General features: G+C 40.5%; 1 protein-coding gene across 1 annotated transcript in view; it reads right to left on the reverse strand.

Annotated features, from left to right (window-relative positions):
* Positions 1-13,735, reverse strand: part of LOC115019784 (phosphofurin acidic cluster sorting protein 2) — a 50,847-nt gene that overhangs the window by 17,760 nt on the left and 19,352 nt on the right. The window contains 6 exon segments of the mRNA XM_029449375.1: positions 449-508; positions 865-945; positions 1,230-1,321; positions 3,047-3,209; positions 5,396-5,521; positions 7,025-7,114. Of these exon segments, the coding sequence (XP_029305235.1) occupies positions 449-508; positions 865-945; positions 1,230-1,321; positions 3,047-3,209; positions 5,396-5,521; positions 7,025-7,114 (612 nt within the window).

The following is a 13,735-nucleotide window of genomic DNA, read 5'->3' on the forward strand; positions in this document are numbered from 1 at the left end:
TGTAAAATCCACGGAAACACTTATTTGAAAAAGTACTTGAGAAGGAAAACACGAACCTAAACAGGACAAGCATGTGAGCCTGCATTCATCACTGGATTAAGTGCTGGAGTATAAAGTCTTTAATGGATTTTGCATACGGATCGCTGCTAATGGAAATGTATGAATCATACATCCATGAGCACCGAGGTAATGCAGCCTCGCACCATAATGATGCTTGTACCTCTGATTTCTTCTCCCGTCATGAGCACATTAGCTGCAGCAATATGCTGTTTAAACAGTCAACACTGAGATTATATTTTCCTGCCCCGAGGGCAATTTAATAACTGCTGACTTAGTAAAAACTTCATAACAGAAGGACTGGGAAATTCAATGGCGGTGCACTGAGAAGGATGGTGCTTCCCCTGGGTGTCAACCAAAACAAAAAGGTGGTTATTCCTTTCACACTCACCTCATCGGTTACCTTGAACCTCTTCAGCAAGGCCACAAACTTCTGCTTGAAGTTAGGTTGCTGCAACAGAAAAATAAATGATGAGATTATGAGAAACAGAACCCTCTGAAAAATGGAATAACTATCATCATTAAATGCGCATGACAGCTGGGCTCGGGCTTATCAGTTCTCCCAGTAACTGTCCACTGGATTACTCATTCACATACACTCTATGTAAAGACCATTATAGTCACTCCAGTGAACCCACAGTGTTCATTTACGTGCTCATCCACATCGTCCTAATGGCTTGGACAAATGGAACAGTGTGTGCTTTGCCTTAAAAAGCTTGTACAACAGCAAGCAGGTCTTGAGTTGTTCTCGTAGTCAATGATTGGCGAGTGTAAAACACCCATGTGCTGGAAAAGGAGGCAACTAACTCTGGTCATGGAGGTGGTTCGGATCATTTTCCTCCGGGCTTTCTTCGGCTTCCTGACCTCGTCGTCTTCATCATAAAGATCCTGAAATATAGAGAGGGTGGATGAAAGCTCAACATAATAGCGCCCCCTACATTTCTACCTGCACACATTATGCTTCATGTAAAACATTCATTGTTATACCAACTAAAAACTGCTTCTGACTAAATCTGCTATTGAATTCTTATATAACATTACAAGTATACTATGCAATAGCATGTTCAGTATGACATTTAGACTACTATACAAGATTGTATTAATTGAATTTCTTAGATGCATTTCATTTTGCGGTGTATTGTGGATTTGTTTAAGCCTTTTTTGGCACTGACCTGGCCATGAACTGCGTCATCGCTGGCTTCCTGCTCTGACGAGTAGCTGTCATCATCCTCCTCGGAATAGTTATCCATGTCTGGTGAGCGGTCTGGAGGTACACATACAGAAAACATCAAAATACATCCAGTTTGGACGGACGGCCTGATCTAGGCAAGATGTTGGTGGTGCCATACTCTTTGCACTTCTGTATGATGCTCTCAACAGTACAGAGGGAGAGCTAAAGCCTTCGAAAAACAATGTGTACCCTTCACCTAACTTGTGCCTTCCTACAACTTTATCCCAAAGGCCTTTTCAAAGGCCATGGTGAATTCTTTGCAGTACCATGCACTACTAGTAGAGGACTCCTCAAGAAACAGTTGGTTTGATTCTGAAGTAATCAAAATCACTTCAATGGATGTCCGCTGGGGGGCAATTAGTCTGGTGTTTGATCTGGAAGTTGATTGGTTGCACCTGAGCAAGTTTATAATGGTATACTCTAAGGAGCTGATCACTTAACCAAAGCAGGTATTTCACTACTTGATCTTTAATAATTGTCCAGAAAGAATGTTAATGTTATTTTTTGCTTTGATGATGAGGGTTATAATGTGTCCTTTCAGCTCAAGTTAGATTTCATTTATTTTAATTTCCAGGGTGTAATGTGATAAAAGGTAAAGATTTTCATAGGGTATGATGACTTTCTATTAGGTACTGTAGGTTCAGCATTATATCAGGCAGCAGTACATAATGTACAGATTCAAATTTGTATTTGCAATAAAGTATGCCTACAGGAAGCAATTTGTCATTGGAAAGCAAAAGTTGTTCAACATACAACAGAGTATAATTCTCTTATACTGTAAATAATGATTTCATTATATTGTGTATTTTTCACAAATATGAGTTTGAGCCCAAAGACCATTTTGCATCTTGTGTAGATAGAATTGCTTAATTTTCTTCCCTATTCTACACAGCTCCTCAGTAATTAATTGTTTCAGCTACTTGGCAAGAATCCTAACATAATCTAATGCAAAAACATTTTCTGTGCACAAGCTAAAAGTGCTTGCTGAAATGGGATAAAAGTATTATATGCAAATTAGATTGGAGAGCTCATGTCTCACATTCTGATTAGGTTTTAATGACATTTCATTGGTGGAGGTTTTACTATTGTTTGAAGTCTGGTTTTATCGGTTTGAACAGCCACATTCCTGAAGAGGCTGTTTTTTCTGCGCGCTTGACAGCTGAGGACAGATCAGACCATGGAAAGCCTTTTTTTATTAACAGCCATTTCCGCTTTCTTTTTGCCTCTGAAACGTCCTGTTCTTTTCTCTTAGATGGGATGGCAGTTAATAAGAATCACGGAAGAGGAGAAAGGGGAAAGATAAACATCTTTCCTTCCCTCACAGTGACACTAGTATAATACTCGGTGCATGAGCTCATCCGTTATGTTTGAGCGGCCTCCTTAATAACATCCAGAACAGCGAGGGATCAGCATAGCGGGATAAGGGTGTGGAGTCCGAGCAGGGCCCAATATTTCCCCCTGACCAGAATTAGAAAAGTGTAAGGGAATAGGGCCTAAATCTGTTCAACTCCCAAATCAACATTGCAACCATAGCTGAAGGGAATAACATATCTTTGGCCATAGGTTGGGATTAATAGAGTTTATTCTGTCCCTGGTTGGGAAATAGGAGCCATGTGGAAGGAGGGAAGAGAGAGGCCAGGGCAGGGAGAGCTGGCTGCAGGGTGAAGGCTGAAATTACACACAGGATTTGACCGGGCAGCGATGGTGCAGGCCCGTCTCACAGACCCATGTAGGGTGACGGGAGGTGGCTGTGCTCACCTGAGGCTTTGGTCTTGCGGCCAGCTTGGCCGCTACCATCCTCGTGGTCGATGGGCTGGCTGGAGAGGGAGTACACACTGATCTCCGCCACACGCACTGGCGCCTCCTTCACGTTGCTATGGAGACCCAGGATCTGTCCTCCGTCTGTCGGGTGTTGCATCACCTGGACATGGGAAGATTAACATTGAGGCCGGCCATTGATTTTAAGAATCCATTTAAATATTGGCTCTAAACCAATTTATACAAGACAATTGATTTAATTGTATCCCTCCTCTGCAATATTCCTGATAATATTAGAGTTTTTTATAAAGCTGGTATTTATTTAAGCAAAACAGGCTTTTTTCCATAAATAAATACACGAGACAAACAAAAGGTATGGTTAAAACTTCACCCTCGTTTACAATTGAAAAAAGAAAACAAATATTCTATCAAGTAAATTGTGAGGTTTTAAGGTATGATATAACATATATAATACAACATTAAGTAGAATGTGAGAGCATACTACTCCACTAGCCACAGCGCTGTAATGATGGTAGTAAGGACAGAAAAGAGCCCTATATTTGTTCATATGCTGTTGGTTATACTGCAAGATGTTTCCAGGTGTACTATGTGATGTAACTTCAATATTATTTCTACTTGAATAAATAATACACTGGACATCTGTCCAAACATCAAGTCCTGTTTAGCTGAGATGCCTTTATCGTTTTGTACAATTCCAGCGTCCATCAATCTCTCTGTAGAGCCATGTCAAAGCAGCATGGCACAAATTATATTTCTTCAACAGACAGGCCGGATGGAAGAATTGTATCTCTCTTTGCTGAGCTGATACTGATACAACAGAGATGAAGAGGGCTCCGTTACACACAGAGATTTACAGACTGATTACAAGACGAGGGCTTTGCCATCCCCAAGTAAATCTTCATTAACACAATGCTGCTTTTCCATTCTAAATGTCGAAATGAGCCGTGCCAATTTGCTCATATCATCCAGTCAAACAGCGTAACGCAGTTTGCATAAACTGTGTTGAATCAGATGAGAAGGGATGACCTTTTCATTCTCTATCTCTAGCTCTGGGGGATGCTTTCGATATTTCACTTGATGAATAGCTGCACAGGGAGTAGGCTCATTTTGCTCAAACACTGGCAGGGATGCACTGACTCGAATGCTGCATGCAAAGTCCAATAAGTGACTTCCTCCCACACAATGCCCCGATAGATCCAGAATGAGGGCACGGGAGAGTTTACTCTACAGCAGATGACAACATAATTACCAGGCAGGATCCAATAATGGCCAATCTAGCTTTATTCATAGAAGTCTGTGGGTTGTTTTACTGCAGCAAGCACCGAAACAGCACTGCGGTTGAGTAGTATTTTAAAATGCAATAAAGCATTAGTCTTGTTTTCAGAAGTCAGTTAATTCCTGTCCTGGGGCTACTGGTGGAAAGTCTCTTTGGCCGAGCATGGATGGGCGCTGTAATTACTAATGGTGAAACGCTACCTGTGTCTCTCCATTCCAAATACGTGTGACGCTCGATATCTCGGTCTAAATCTGAATTGATCTCGATATCTCTCACAGACAAACACCCAACTAATTACGTCCTGAACAAGGCATTTTAATTGATCTGTATCTGCTATATAAAGCCCAATCTCCAACCCTTTGTTCACTGCAATCCATAGTAGTACGCCTGCTATCAAAAGAAACCCCCCACTGTGTTAAAACACAGGAACACATTGTTGCAAGTGAATGGCCGACAGTGTGTGACATCTGCACTGACAACAGGTAATGGTTCGCAAAGCAAGCAGAACCACTTTGTGTATAAAACAAATTCATCTTAATGGCCCATTGGCCAAACACAGTCTGACGTAACTGCAAAGTGATTCCTACATGTCCAGCTGAGGCAGATCTGGCAGTACTTATCGTTAAATGACTCGGATCAGGAAAAATGATATATATATATATAGAAATTATATATATTATTATATAAATAATTGTATATCTCTACATCAAATAAACCTCCACAAGTGGCATTATATCAGCTCCTGGTCCATTATTACTGCATAGCTTGGCTGAATGTTTCCAGAGAAGTGCATATGAAGCCAGCTCCAGATGGCCCATAATCTCACAAAGCAGCATGTGTGATGAGCATGATTCATCTGAAATCAAGTGTAACGCGTGACTGGCAAACCAAGAAATTGTACATAGCCCATAATAGCCATGTCAATCACTGTCGATCACAAGCGCAGAGCAAAAATGACATGTTTCTCAAGAGAAATTAAACAGCTGGCAATTAAGCAGGAAATGAAATGATTGAAAGTAATGCCCCAGTTGAGAGGCCATAAAATACAATACCTCCGCCATGTTGATAACTCCCACAGCCAACGTTTTGTAGCCCAGGATGGTTCGATTCTTGTAGCGTTTCCTCCTCTGCAGCATAATCTGCAGTCTGTTGGCATCCCTCTTCAGAAAATGGGGGTACTGAAAAGAACAAATATAAAGTCAGATAAATGACCAACATACAGACTTATTTCAACACATTGTTTTTGTTGCTCCAAAAGAAAACCAATTATTTAGTGGTGGCCTGCCATGCTATGTCTGTATTCAGCTTCCATTTCCTGCAAATAATATTTATTCTAACCATACAACTGAAATAATAAAACAAGATTGTGTAATCTGTTCATTTAAAGAAAGCTTACTCAAGATTTCACTGCTCTTCAGTGCCTTTAGAAGCCATGATGCCCACTTCTCCTTTAGACAGTCTGTGACAGCAATTTCTCTTTGGGTTTAAATTACTTCTCTGATGCCATTTATTTACAGACAAAGCCTTTTCTCTGTGACTGACTTAATGGCCAGGTCATATCATCAATGCCATCAGACTTGTCCAGGGTTTTATCAGCCTTTCAATCCTTTTGGCTATTTTAGACTGGCAGGCAAGACTTCAGTTCTCTGTTGCTGTGGGCCGTGAGACAAACTGCTTCGCTATTTCAGAAGATGTATCTGTAGTCAGAATGCTGTCTGAATAGTGTGAGCTGATGATGTGTGGATAAGAGCTGCAACAATAAGTCGATTCATGGATTATTTGAGCGACAGAAAATTTAGATTTCTCTTTTGATAATCAATTGATCAATTTTCTAAAATGCTGTTTCCAGCCTCGCAAATATGGAGATGTGAGATGTCCTGCTTTTCTCATATACAACTCAATATCTTTGGGTTTTGGACTGACACAAGACATTTAAAGACATCACTTTGGACTTTGATTAATTGTTTAGTCTATAAAATGTCGAAAAATAGTGGGAAATGTTACTCAATTAATCTAGAATATAAATTGGCAGATTAATCAATAATGTAAATAATCAATCAATTATCATTAGTTGCAGCTCAAGTAGAGAACACAGAGAGAGAGAACGAGACACATGTTCAATACTGGCCCCACTTGTTCTAGGCTCTACATGCTTTGAACAGCAGTGTGACTTTAGCTGGGCACTTTTGTTCAGATGTTTGTAAAAAGCTTTGCACTTTTTGGAAAACTGTTTTCCACAGGCTGCTCACTTGTCCTGGCTTAATTCACTTCAATAGCCGCCTTGCTACTCCAGTTTGCAAAACGTCAACATGCATGGGTTGTCCATTATTTAAAATGATAACCCTAACATTCCATCATAAAAAATGTCTGCTTCATTGACTTTGTTAATGATTAATTTCTGAATGGAGTACGGTTGCACTTGGAAGACCGTCATATGTAAAAACAGAACCTACTTCCTGTCCCCCCGACACCAAGAGAACACCTCTGACCATAAAATAAGACGAAAATCGCGCCACAGGCTAATTAAATAACAGAGCCCGATACAAAATACTGTAAACACACATGTATAAATACACAAGAAACTTTTGCTCGGTGTTAGGAAGGGGCTTCAACACAATCCTCCCAGTCAGCTAACTGACAGTCTCCTGTGAATTGTCACACTGATACAGCAGAGTGCTTGCCTGTAGTGAGAATGTGAGCTCCAGATCTGTCTCCATCAGTCCACTGGGTGGGAGGACGTACTCATTTGATCTCAGAAGACGCTTAGAACCCTGGAAGACAAAGTAAAGCAACATTTCAATGTAAGACCATTTATATATGCTACTTATAAACAAATTATACATCAGGGGCTCCCTTTGGAATAAGAAAAATACCCACAAATCTCCTTTCAGTCAACAGTATCTGAGTGCGCAAGCCTTATTTTAGGACCAGCCTGCTTCACATTCACACATTTATGCAGATTCACACCTTGAGGCAGCCCAGTACAAACAGTCCTCTACTTCTTCACAGTGCTACTAGAACAATTGAAATATGGGTCAGATGCCCTGCTCAGGGACCTAAAGAAGTTTTCCTAACAGACATTAGGAATTAAGGCTGCTTCAGCTTCAACCTCTAAGCCACTGCGACCCGCAGCATCTTAGAAAAAAACTGACTTGTCTTCTTAATCATGCCTTGAGAGGGATGTTTGATCCAGGTATATATGTATATTAGAAAGGCTTATATAGCTGCTATTATGATGCAACCACTGCTTAAAGCCGCTTATCAAAACCAAATGTAATGTTATTATCTAATGCAAGCTATTGTGGTTGAGAGACTCTTTGACCCGTCACCTAAGCAAATTCTGGGAGTTGGCACAAACTACTTGTTGCCAAACAGCACAGGCTTTTAAACCAAATCTCTTCCAAATAAAAGGACACCGACACACAGTGTGTCCTCAGAGGACCAGTCTCAGTGTTTCTCTTACGAGCCTTGGATTAAAGTCGATCATCCTCCTCGTCAAGTTACAGTTTAATTTTTCAACCAAGATCCTTTTTCAACCTCTTCTAAACTTGAAACAGGAGTTGGGAGTGTGAACGTGAGAACAGGAACATCTTGTCAAGTCTCGGGTTCACAATTTAATGTCAAGCTGTGAGTGCTGAAGACAGGCATCTGTTGTGTAATATATTTGGCAACTCATCAGCTGCTGTAAAAATGTCATAAGTTGTTGAAGCTTAGTTCAGGTGTCTGCTAAACCTGCCAATAGAATTAAGTAAGGATATCCTGTATCTGGCTCTATACCCTAGAAAATCTTTAATAATCCGATGCAGTGGATACAACATTGGATCCTTATGTCATCAGAGCTGCTAAATCATGTAACAGATACCAAATGAAAGTGTTGGGTGTGTGCTGAGGAATCATCAGAGGATGCCAGAGGGGGTTCTCTTTACTTAAGAATGCAGTGGTGGCTCTGCCGGTACAATGGCGGGCGCTGTGTCATTATCAGCAAAGTGAACTGGGAAAGGCGCTGATAAAACTGTCGAAGAGGAAGAAAAGAGCCTTCTGTGCAAAGCGGGAGCCAGCCCTATAAACGCAAAAGTTTGTCACTGACTGATGCGTTACCACTGGTAACCTCTTTGCCCCCACAGCAAATTAACAAAAATAAAATCACAAGATAAAACACGTATCGTTGAAAGTGAGTTACGACACTCGCATGGACTTCTGTTGTAATCAGAAAAGCTGGAAGTAGTGCGTGTCGTGGAGCAAACAATAGTTCCAAACAGTGAATAGTTCCAGCTTTGAGGCCTGAACATTGTCAGCGTTTCACAAGCCGGTGAGTTAATGAAATGATGTATGTTCTGACATGTTAAAGCATTAGCCCACCTCTCATGAATAGTTCAGGTTTATCTGATAGCCAGAAAATTATTTGAGAATCAGATCATCTTTCAACACATAAAAAGGAACACTTTATCCTTTAGTTTATCACAAACATTCAAAAATCAACACAATCATTTATGTAGTGGAGTAGATGTGTAAAGTAGCAGACAATACAAACAGTCTGAATTTGTACTGAAGTAGATGAGTAAAAGTACTTACAATCCACCACTGCATATTTACATCTCTATACTATATCGGACTGTATTCTTATTATACCTCCAGCTGTTAATTCTGTATACAATTTATTATTATTAGCATATTTTGTACTTGCACCTACACAATATATATTTGTGTACTTGTATCTGCACTGCCTACTGTAATTGCTGCATGTTATATACTAGCTATACAACTACTACTTAGCGTATTCATTACATACTGTTCATACTGTAATGTTATAATATCTAGCGAAGCTTATTAATATCAGTGCCGTTTCTGATTCATATCTTCCACTTATTGTTTATTCTGCATTGTTATATTTCAGTTACATTGTACACGGCTCTGTATTTTATATTCACTTGTTGTGCTTGTTTATGTGATTGTCTTAAGATAACATTAGGAGGTGAGACATTATGACCAAAGAAGCACTAGAAGAATATAAATGTCAATAAAGTTATCAATTACACATAAATAGTCACAGAAAGTTGCTACAAATATAATTGCTGCCATCAGTCCTGCTTAAAATCATGCAAACAGACCGACTGGAAGTATAGAGCGCTACATGAACCTTGTGGCCGCGACATCAAGGAGTGCCGTAACTCTCTTTCAACGGCACGGGATAAAACCAAACATTCCACGATTAACCATGCGAGGTCACTATTAGTGTCGTTTGATGTTTTAATTTAGTTTTATATCGTAAACCTACTCCTGAACATGTGTGCCTGACTGCGTCTTATGCTGTGACAACGCCAGCGTCTCTTTACACTGGTGAAATGCATAAAAGTAATAAAAGTAGTATATTTATTTATTATTTGTATGTAATAAACTGTTTTTTAGAGCTCAAACAGACATCTGTATAGATTATAGTAGTTCATTATAATCTGAGAACATAGGCCGTCTCATAAAAGTTTATTTTAAAAGTGTGTGAGGGGATTTCATAAAATACAAGAATCTTCCAATTGTTTAACTAGATATTTAGTACGTCAGTATTTGTTGTACATAGCTCAACCATGTCATGGACTAAACTTCCAATTGTATCTTCGGCTAACAGCCTCCGAATATGTGAGTGAGCTGAACATGTTCCAGGAGGCTCAGCAGCCCATTAGCACCTGGTCATTCTCGTTTACGCTTTACATTTTCTGCTTCTCAGTCCAGCCCTGGAGCATGGGATGGAATTATATTTTAAAAAATCCATATCAAATTATTCAGACATTTTATTTCTCATTCAGTTCCACATCTTGCATGAAGTTGGAAGCGTCCAAGTCTTGGTCTACAAACTTGTTATATACAAGTGTGAAATAGTCACATAACACTGTGTTAGTCTAGAGTGCCAACAGTTTCAAAGGCATAAAATGAAACCAAAGCTTTGAAAAACCAAAGGGAACAAGGGCGAAAATAATATTTAGCTTTGCTGACACTTGCAAAGCATTCAGTTGAAATACGCATTCTTCTATCTAGCCTAATGGCTCAATGTGTTCCCCAGAAGGACATGCCGACAGTACCTTGACAGTAGCCGCAGACCATGTTTTGGAGATAAAAGAAAAAAAGAGTGGAAATGTGTGTCCTGAGTCTGACCTTGTCACTAACTTGAGCTCCACAAAGAGGCCTTGTATGCACTCTTTTCTCATGCTCAGTGGCTGGTACAATGAATCAAGGCACAAAAGCCGAGCACTCTCAAACTGCTTGACATGCATTAACAATACAGAGCCTTGGCAAGGAAAGCTTGTACTGAATGTCCTTTGCACCCCCCCACCCCTCCTCCTCTCTCTCCTGCTACAAGCTTCTCTACTGTCTATCTGGGGCCATATGTGGGGGACGTTAGTTACAGCCCCTCAACTCTACCAAGCTCCCCAAGCCTGTGGGAAAAGTTCAATTTCTTCTCAAGGTTGAATTTGATAATGTTAAGTTCTCTAAATTGGCTCTCCTGTTTGCAGCAAAGACAGGAAGTGATTTAGGGTCAGGACAAGACCTCAATGTGCAATTGTTATAAAGAGGTTTGAAAGGCGTTTTGAGGCTTCTGCTTTCACCTAACACGCACGCACACTCATAATTGGATCATATCTGAGTGGAGTGCAAATGGAAGTGCTTTGGACAGTGGCTTGCTCTGAAATGAGGATTGCACTTCTTTCATATCCTAATCCAGCTGACATCAATGTCTGGCTACCACCTCGAGCAACAGCACACAGAAAAGACAGGAACACAAACTGTATAATCAGGTCGTGCACGTGCCACATGGAAATCCAATGTATAGAAAATGTAGCAGAGGGTTGTCTGAGGAAGCCTCAGCTACTTGAAGTGACCAAGCGGATCTCCAGGGTGAGAGACAGACGACTATCTCCAAGGGAACGCAGAGTCTCCCGCAGACTAAACTGCAATCTCATCATCCCTGCTTCTGTGGCTTTGGGAGGCCGTCCAAATGGTTAGCCATTACAGGGCTTGTGTGTGTGCATGCAGGACACTTAACCTGATGAGACCCAGAGACGGCCACTGTATGCTAAACAGAGAACTGATGACATGCGGCAATAAGGCTTTGTCATTCACTGTCTGTCATCTTCTCTAACTGTCTCTTTATCCCCATCTCTGCTCTCCCTAACCAAACCTGCTGGAAATTGCATTTAATGCTCCAGTTCCGGAGCGGCGGTGAACACAGCTTTGCTTGGCTGTCCTCCGGGCGGCTCAACAGAAATAGAGATTTCACGCTCCGGAGACGACGTAGCTCATGGATAAAGCCACACTTGGTTGGTTGCTTTCTCCTTCAGGATGACAGTGAAGGGGAGATGATTTGTTTCTCTTTAAATAGCCTGGTGCTGCTTAAAATTTCAATTACATTTCAAAATGAGGGGGACAATATTGAGAGAGGGAAAAGGAAAAATTGTCAATTACTGAGGCATGCAGGCAGAGCAGTAACTACAGAAACAGTGAAGTTGATATAAAAGGGTTTGAAGCCTGAAGGCTCTTAGCCAAACTGTTTACCAGCTATACAAGTTGTAAAAAAACTTAATTGTATCACAGGCCTTACATAACATACAATCCTAAAAAGCTTTCAGGTTACCTACAGTTCCTAGTAACGCCTCTTAAGTTTCTGCCGCCCTATCATTATTGCGGTTTAGGTCGATTTCTCCATACTTCGAGGGAGTGCCAACAGAACAACACTATTTCGCATGACAACGTTTTGGACAATGTGAACGTATAGCCTAGTTGTGAATCTTCATCTTTATGTTTTAGATGTTGGGGAATAACCACAGTAAACAACAATGTAGAATTTTAAACTGAATCAGTCAAAACCTCGACATTGTACGAGAAATGCCACAAATTTGAGCCAATTTATCTTCATCAACTGAAACACCTAAATCCCTTTCCTAAACACTTCTCACAGCTGCTACAGTAATATTTCCCCTATAGGACAATAACATTTTATAATATCTGGATACTTCTTGTTCCGTTTGATTCGATAAACATTTGCCAGACACTCATGCATATCATGATCTACTGCTGGATATCATCCACTGTTGGTATAAACAGTTCCTTGTGTAGATGAATCAAACATGCTGGGTACAGCGTGAGACGTGACACAGGTGGGACATTCCTGCTTAGAGAAAAGACCGGGATATGTGCAGCAGAAGGTTAAAGCATGTGTACATACAGCCATGGGTAAAGGCTACATTAGATTCTGATGTGTGGATAAAACAAAAAGCGTTTTCTCAGACTTCTTTTATGTGGCACCAAATCGTTCAGGTACAGACAGAGTGGGCTCCCTCTCTCTTCTTGCTTTTAGGTGAGTCGGATTCTCAAATTCCTTTCTAGGTGACTGCAGTCCAGAAAGTTTGAATGACTTTTCCCTTTGAGAATTATTTCCACATGGTCACCTCAGGGCAGTGTGTTCGTACAGCGCGTCTGTGTACACTTAAGGTGCACTCGCTGGTCTTAGTTCTCTCTCAGAATCGAGAGTTTCAGAAGCAGTGGACCATCATCTTTACAACCGCTACTAGGCTTACTGCTGAGTGTGTGTTTTCAAACCGTGAGGCCTGTCTGCAGACTAAAGCCCGGGTCCCATCACAGATGCGTCTATGATCTCGACAGTTGGGTTGCAGTACATATTATACGTCAGTCAAACAAAACATTATTCTGAGAGGGAGGTACGTAATCGCACCTTTCCAGAAAGCTGACTCTGCGTTCTAGGAATACTTTGAATTCCATTCAAAAGGACTGCATGATCGTTAAATGTGTACGCGTTTCTCGAGTAACAGCAAGGAGGAAACAGAACTAACTTCATCTCTGCAGAAATCATCCCGCAATTCTGCAGGAGAGCAGTGTAGGACTAAGTTGTAACTCTACTGCAGCAAGCAAACAAGATGTAAGCTTGTTTGGTGAGCGCCAAAGCTACAGTTCTGTCAAATTAACTGGGTTGTTCACACACACGCGCCAGAGCAGATGGTCACACATTGAAACATTAACGTACACCATCTCTCTGCTACCAAGCCATCTGCTGGTTTTTGCTATAAGTTAATTATACAGATTTTGTAATATCTTTATTTTGCAATATTGGTAAGACTTAAAAAGTAAGTGTTAAAGCGAGGCACTACAGGCAAACACATTGTCTTTCATGCACTGGCCAATTTTGAGAGTTTGGGCTATTTTAGTCTTTTTTTTTAGACTAGTGGAAAGAAAACATCCAAAATATACATTTATGTGTTTATTTGAATAACTTTGTCTATTTGCGTCTGTAGATTTCTCCTAAAGTTAGCATTAGATTATACCTCATTTGCATATTTAATCTAACATCTCCGAAAACTTGCAATATCATTTTTTTTTAAGGAATCAAC

Source organism: Cottoperca gobio, chromosome 15 (genome assembly GCF_900634415.1).
Source record: "Cottoperca gobio chromosome 15, fCotGob3.1, whole genome shotgun sequence".
Classification (NCBI taxonomy): Eukaryota; Metazoa; Chordata; class Actinopteri; order Perciformes; family Bovichtidae; genus Cottoperca; species Cottoperca gobio.